Source organism: Chrysochloris asiatica, unplaced genomic scaffold (genome assembly GCF_000296735.1).
Source record: "Chrysochloris asiatica unplaced genomic scaffold, ChrAsi1.0 scaffold00007, whole genome shotgun sequence".
NCBI lineage: Eukaryota > Metazoa > Chordata > Mammalia > Afrosoricida > Chrysochloridae > Chrysochloris > Chrysochloris asiatica.
The window spans coordinates 11,244,803-11,252,183 of NW_006408525.1; the positions used below are offsets into that span (position 1 = coordinate 11,244,803).

Consider the following 7,381-nt stretch of genomic DNA (forward strand, 5'->3'; position numbering starts at 1 on the left):
ACGGCACTTGGTAAATTCCGAAGCAAAAGTGGAATGGTACCTAATGCAAAATATTTACTAAGGAATCTGAACTGCATTCTAAATTAAACACTTGTCTAAGCAGCACACGGTCTATTTGCAGAGAATGGGGCAGGAAGGTAGCGAAACGCTCTAAATGTCGCCATCGAATCTCCAGCATCGTAACTCCGGACTAGGCGTAGTCTCTGAAGACAGCTCTGTTTCCGAAGCAACTGCCCGACTCCTCCCCGCTTGGTCCCGCCCCTGGGAGTCTTCCCGCCAAAGGCTGTTGCAGTCGAGGAGCATTGTGGGAGAAGGCTCTAGGCTAGGTTTCACCAAGTGTCTCCAAGGCGCCGAAATTCTTCAAAAAAGGCTCATATTGGGAGACACTAACTAGTCTTGACGACCCGACGGGAGGTAATAGCGCCTCTAACAAGGGCTTTGTGTTAAGTTTTTACCACACGCTGATCACCCTGTTGGCAACATGTTCCGCAAATTGGGAACGCGGGGAACTTTTTTTTCCTTTCGTGCGGAGGGTCACGTCGCGCGTGCGTATGCGTCTTTCAACGGTACCCGTTACGCACTTGCGCGTGCGTACTGAGACCAAATAGCTGCTTCCTCTCGCTTCTCTTCCTCCCTCCCCCCCATATCCGTGCGCCGAGCTGATAAAGGCGCCATTTTGGAGAGGCCGCGGGAGACGTGGTGTCGCTGCGGGCTCGCTCTGCTGTGCGCTAAGCTTGGTGGGAAGGCCTGTTCTCGAGTCCGCGCTTTTCGTCGCCGCCATGTCGGGAGGTGGTGTGATCCGTGGCCCGGCAGGGAACAACGATTGCCGCATTTACGTGGGTAACTTACCGCCAGATATCCGAACCAAGGACATTGAGGACGTGTTCTACAAATACGGCGCTATCCGCGACATCGATCTCAAGAATCGTCGCGGGGGACCGCCCTTCGCCTTCGTGGAGTTCGAGGACCCGCGGTGAGGCGGCGTGGGGCCTGTAGCCTTAAGGAAATGGGTTGGAGTAGTTGGGGGAGGCTCATTGAGAGGGGCGAGGTGCAATCGTTCATGCAGGAGTTAAAGGAAGGAGTGGAGTCGGCGTGGCTTCTCTGGTGACTGGGCCCAATGGGCTTCCCCGGAGCCTCCTGAGAGGCTCGGAGCGGGAAACTGAGGCGCCGCGGGCAGGAGTACTAGTCGGGAGAGCTCGGCGTGCTCGGGTGGGGGAGGGGCCGCCCCTATTATGTAGCGCATGTGGGCTCCCTCTCGGTGCGCATGTGCGGCCCGACGCTGATAGGCTTCCCCTCCCGACCCCGGCTCTCATGGCTGTGCTTTTTGTGATCCCGCAGAGACGCGGAGGATGCGGTGTACGGTCGCGATGGCTATGATTACGATGGATACCGTCTGCGGGTGGAGTTTCCTCGAAGTGGCCGTGGTACTGGTCGAGGCGGCGGCGGGGGTGGAGGCGGCGGCGCTCCTCGAGGCCGCTACGGCCCCCCCTCCAGGCGCTCGGAAAACAGAGTGGTTGTCTCTGGTAAGCTTTGCTGCCTTTACGGGTCGTGAGAAAAGGGGGAGAACTAACTCCTTTACACTTGGCCTTGCGGGGCTGGCTTGACCACTGCAGGTTTTTAGGCCAGGTCTGTTACTTTCTTATTGGGGTGAGTTTAGTTAACCGGGCAGAACGGGGTTCTTCGAGACCTGGGGAATGAACTCTTAGCACATGAGGACCTTGTTAAACGGTGGACCTAGGTTCTAGGTTCTGTCTGAGGTGGAAAGGTGAATAATCAGTAGGGGGTCGAACCGGAATGAGCCAGGTGGGAACTCCATTCAGAATTCGAAAATGCTACCATTTAAGTATGATTTAATCATTTAAGCATGATCATTGTTTATTCTACTTACTGTACAGTCTAAATTTAATGTTAAATTGGAGTGATTAGTATTAAAAAGTGACCCCCTCATAGTTTGTCTGGTTACAAAAAAGATCAGCAGTTCAAATCTACCAGGTGCTCTGCATAAAGACTTATAGCCTCAGAAACCCTATGCAGGATAGCTGTGAGCTGGAACTGACTTGATGGCACACTAACCACCACCACCAGTATTGAAAAGAGCACTAAGCTGTTCTACTCTGTCCTGTGGACTCCTGGTGTGACGCTGTAGGATCAGCACTGGAAACCTCAAGTATGGCAGTTCACACCCACCAGCTGCTCCACACAAACCCTATTATATAGTAATACTTCGCAAAAACCTTTTACAGGATCACTGTGAAATCTGAACCAACTCAATGGAACTAAACACTCTCTGTCCTACATAGAGTAGAAATCGACTGGGTGGCATTGTTGAGGGGCTGTGAATATTGAGAAAATAAATCACTTTTCAGGACTGCCTCCAAGTGGAAGCTGGCAAGATTTGAAGGATCACATGCGTGAAGCAGGTGATGTATGTTATGCTGATGTTTACCGAGATGGCACTGGTGTCGTGGAGTTTGTACGGAAAGAAGATATGACCTATGCAGTTCGAAAACTGGATAACACTAAGTTTAGATCTCATGAGGTAGGTTATACGCTTAATTCTTTTCTTTGGCCAGAATTGGATACAATGGTCTTAAACAGTGGAATTTGAAGGTAAGAAATAAGGCAAAGGTGTCCAGTTAAAGTACCAGATGTCTGGTATTAATTACATTGTATTCATTCAGCTTGCCTGAAGACAGGTAAAAAGCTTAGATCTTTCAATCGAAAGTTCTGTCTATCCAATAGGGAGAAACTGCCTACATCCGGGTTAAAGTTGATGGGCCCAGAAGTCCAAGTTACGGAAGATCTCGATCTCGAAGCCGTAGTCGTAGCAGGAGCCGTAGCAGAAGCAACAGCAGGAGTCGCAGTTATTCCCCAAGGAGAAGCAGAGGATCACCACGCTATTCTCCCCGTCATAGCAGATCTCGCTCTCGTACATAAGATGATTGGTGACACTTTTTGTAGCACCCATGTTGTATACAGTTTTCCTTTATTCAGTACAATCTTTTCATTTTTTTTTTTTTTTTTATTCAAACTGTTTTGTTCAGAATGGGCTAGTGTTGAATTGCATTCTTGTGTAATATCCCCTTGCTCCTAACATCTACATTCTCTTCATGTCTTTGATAAATTGTATTTTAAATGATGTCATGGACAGGATTGTTTAAATTTAGTTAATTCTCCACGCTCTTCAGACTGTGATAATGTGTAAATGTCTATTCTGCTCTGGTTGTGTGAACTGGGATGTTGGGGTGTTTGTGGTTATCTTACTGGGGAAGTTCTTATGTTTACTTGCCTTTTCATGTGTCTTTCTGTAGACATATCTGAAGAGATGGATTAAGAATGCTTTGGATTAAGGATTGTGGAGCACATTTCAATCATTTTAGGATTGTCAAAAGGAGGATTGAGGAGGATCAGATCAATAATGGAGGCAATGGTATGACTCCAAGTGCTATTGTCACAGATGAAATTGGCAGTATTGACCTTATACTAAAAGACAAGGGTTAAAAATGATTATATACATCTACCCTAAAACACAAACATCTTATCAGTTACCTTTAGCTACAATTGCTTTGCTCTTTATACCTAGGCAATTGTGGCAAAATTACATTGCCCATTTTGTAACAATTTATTTTACTCCCTTCCCTTTTTTTGTTTTAATAGGGACTAATGTGGGAAGAACTGGCTAATTTGTCACAGTGCTTAGTTACAACTGTTAATGTGTGACCTGCTGTTGGTGTACATGTGGGTACAGGGTGTCTTTAATTCCAACCAGATAGAGTATAATATCAATACTGCTAAATCTGCATGTCCTCTGTGTGACTGATATAGCGTTGCTATTTCATTTTTTTAAGACAAAATGAAAGCAAAATATAGAATTCCAACATATGGTGTAGATAATCTAGATGGGAATATTTTCTCACCTTCCCTTTAAACTAATATTCATAATTGACTCGTGTTTAAAATACCTTAATTTACAAAATTGAATTGCAGACGGGAGCATTATTTAGTTTAGACTTAGGTGGGTAGCAGTACCAGTAAACTTTTCAGCTACATAACTTTTTGCAACCACAAAACCTGTAATACGCTGTACAGTAGCAAGTGTTGGCATTATCAGTTGAACTGTAAATATAAAATGCTTCTTCCAATTAGTCTCTATAATGATTAAGTTTAAAAATTTATCTGAACACCATTCAGAAACTTGTTTTGGGGAATTTGATAGTTATTGATGTACATCTGTTAAACTGATGACAGACATAACTCATCATTCCCCAGAAACCTTTTTTGATTACAGTATCTAACATTTTGCCTCCTCTTTTTTGGTTTTGCTGGTTATAAAGGTTTGGATTGGAGAGGGCTCACTGGATCCCAATCCTTGGAGCTGGATCATTGGATTCAAATCATAATGTGGATAGGATAGGGAGGATGAATTACAAGGATTCATGGAGCGGGATCAGATTACCAGGAACATAGGAGTGGATTCCTGCCCCAACCAAACCGCATTCGTGTGGATTTTTCTTTCTTTTTTTTTTTTTTTCCTCAACTTAATTGGCTATTCCAAAGATTTTTTTTTTTTTCCTATTTTTGACGATTGGAGCCCTTAAGATGCACGATGGAATTGTGTTTTGCATTTTTTGGTAAAAGGAGCAAAGCGAGGACCTGGAGATATACGTTGGAGCAATCTCCTTGGAAGGATTCAGCACGAGTAGATGGTAAACATTTAAAGGGGAAAAGGGGGGTTTGTTTAAAATAGTAAATCAGTAAGTTACTTCTAAATTTAAAGAAAACAAAATTGGAGTTGAAGAATAAGTAGGTTTCCAATTGGCTATTGCCATTTTTCTTTGAAAAATAAACGTTTTCTAAAAAAAACTGCATGGTTGTCCTTTTTCCTCTTCATGTAAGATGATTTTTAACTTGGTGACTAATCAGCTAATACTTTAAATTCAGAAGATAAAGTCTTAACTGTATATGTGTTAATAATTTTAAAGGTTCTTGAAAGGCAGTCTAAACTTGTTGAGGGTTTCCAAGGAGCAGCTGGTGGCTTTGAACTGCCGACGTGGTTTGCAGTCTTTAAGTGTTGATCTGACATTTGCCACCTCTTAATTATTAAAATCCTAGGGAAAGAGAAAGGGTGGAAATTTAGTTTGGCTAATGGGGGATGATCGTTGAAAGATAAGCTTCCCCTACTTTGATGGAAGTGATGCTTATATAAAAACAGATACTGAGTTTTTTTGGTCGTCTAGACTATAGGCTTTTGTGCAAAATGGGGTGGTAAAAAAAAAGTGTTAATTCTCCCAGATCTATTAGAATGATACATCATATTTCCCTTGTGAAATGTGTATGATGCTCTAGAAAACAAACGGTTAATGTTTAGAGTTTTGCCTTGTGAGTTCTTAAGAATCACCAGGTTATTCTCAAAACATCAAAACAGTGTTTACATTTTATAGTTTACTTGGTTTTGTATCTACTTGATAACAGCATCTTGGTGTGCTGAGTTTTCCAGTTTAGAATGTTGGGATGAGAGATGAACTTAATTTCTGATAGTTCTGGTAGCTAACACAGCAATAAAAACACTTTCCTTTATTCAAAAGAATAATTAAAATTTTCCTTAGGTATGCTTACTCATAGATGCTAAATTAAGATTGTTTTGGTGATGTTTCCAAACCTAGATGAAATCATACTAATCTTGGTATAAGGGTGGAAATGAACCCCAAGAAAAACTGGCAACACATCACTCAACTAGTATATTTAAATAAGTTCATATGGAATGTCAGGAAGAATATGCTGTTAAAAAAGCAAGAATTCCATAAACTTTATAGTTTCATTAAAGAAGCCTTTTTAAAGAGCTCAAGATAATGGTCAATGAGGATTTGCTGTTTAAAACAATTTGGAATATTTAATCTCTGATAAGTTTTTTTCAAGTGGCATCAGGAAAATTAATTTGATGTAGGCTGGGGTTATTCATTACATCTTTTGGTAACAAAATGAAAATGACTTTGAGTTAAGGTAGTTAAGCTAAATGAAAGCTGCATTCATACTAAAAGTTTTGTTGGTAGTTAAGCCCCACATTGAAATGGAAAGTTCTCCTTTGCCTGGTCTATTTGGCTGTAGATTAAATATAGAGATTTTAATAGATTTTTATGAAAGGTTTTGAGGTAAAGGTGACTGGATTGCTCCTGCTCTCTTTAAGTCTCTAGAAATGGACCTTTTTACCTCAAATGGAAGGAAGACTTTGGAAATCAAACCCTTTCGGAACTGTACAAGTTTGCTTCTATTTTTCTTTAGAATACTATAGGGAGCTTATAACTAGTTTATAATTTTCTAACCAAGGAGAAATTTAAATCTTTTTAAGAAGCAATTTTTCATAACATCAGCTTGAATAACTCATCTTGCTGTTCAGCCGCATCCTTCTGGAAACAAAAGGTAAGACCCATTTTCTGATTCCTAATGGTTTAGGGCCTAAATTTTATTTTTAAAATTTAGTTGAATGGTTTAAAAACAATGTTTGGAATGTGAACAGATTCCCGTAATTTAATTTTTTTCCCCTTAATTTTATACTTTAAATAAATAAACTTTGAGCACTCATATCCACAGATAATGTGTTGATTTCAATATGATTATGTACAATGAATTTTGAGAATTCTTTTATTGCTTTTATGCACTGTGTATAAAGTTTGTAATAAGTTGTATGTATAATATACTATTAAACTGAAAAAGACATTTTTAAAATATCACCAAAGTTCTGTTGTAACGCAGCTGCCTTGTGGCTTAATGTAGTTAACATCATAGTGTGAAGTCAGGAAACCGGTACACTATCTTCACAGATTTTCTCATTGAATTAATATGGTGTCTCCCTCCACTCATTTTGCACTTAAAACTAACCTATTTTGCTGCAGAAATTATTAATCTAAAGAAATTCCCCCGTCTTATTAGGCTGAAGCAGTCACAAAGAGGTATGCCATGGATTTTATCTTGCAAACATAACTGGATCATAATTGTTCTCCCATTGATAGAAATACTTAGCCGTCCTAAAATAATATGTGAATACTCTTTTATTTTTTTCTATTTGGGGATGGGTTATTTTCCTTCAGAAACATTGACTGCTCTGGCATAAAGATTGGCACAAAGAAAATGGGGAAACATCTCTCAATGTTTTGCTATACAGGCCCAAGAAGTCACAGTCTACTCACAGCAGCATAGCTAAGTGCTGTTGAATCGATTCTGACCCATAGCAATCCTGTGTAGGGTTTTTGAGGAGTAGCTGGTGAGCTTGAACTGCCAGCCTTGCAGTCCAAACAGCTCTGTAGTCTGGCGTGTTAACCCACAGTACCACATCAGAACTCTTCCAGCAGCATTAATTTCTGTGATTGAGAACTTTGGATACTTA

At 41.0% G+C, this 7,381-nt stretch overlaps 1 protein-coding gene across 2 annotated transcripts; it reads left to right on the plus strand.

Annotated features, from left to right (window-relative positions):
• The first annotated feature begins 661 nt into the window (after nucleotides 1-661).
• SRSF1 (serine/arginine-rich splicing factor 1) lies at nucleotides 662-4,853 on the plus strand. Of its 2 annotated transcripts, XM_006832396.1 has the most exons (5): nucleotides 780-973; nucleotides 1,339-1,523; nucleotides 2,367-2,539; nucleotides 2,743-2,929; nucleotides 3,312-3,334. In XM_006832396.1, exons 1-5 carry the CDS (start codon nucleotides 780-782, stop codon nucleotides 3,332-3,334), a joined length of 762 nt encoding a protein of 253 aa, XP_006832459.1. The 2 variants fall into 2 exon arrangements, with proteins under 2 accessions (XP_006832460.1, XP_006832459.1); XM_006832397.1 differs by having other exon boundaries at nucleotides 662-973; nucleotides 2,743-4,853.
• Nucleotides 4,854-7,381: the final 2,528 nt, after the last annotated feature.

Bases quoted from the DNA above. Each gene is read 5' to 3' on its own strand.
- SRSF1 (XM_006832396.1), top strand. From the start codon at position 780: ATGTCGGGAGGTGGTGTGATCCGTGGCCCGGCAGGGAACAACGATTGC. The intron at 974-1,338 runs GTGAGGCGGCGT...GTGATCCCGCAG, and splicing joins GTGGAGTTCGAGGACCCGCG to AGACGCGGAGGATGCGGTGT. The intron at 2,540-2,742 runs GTAGGTTATACG...TCTATCCAATAG, and splicing joins CTAAGTTTAGATCTCATGAG to GGAGAAACTGCCTACATCCG.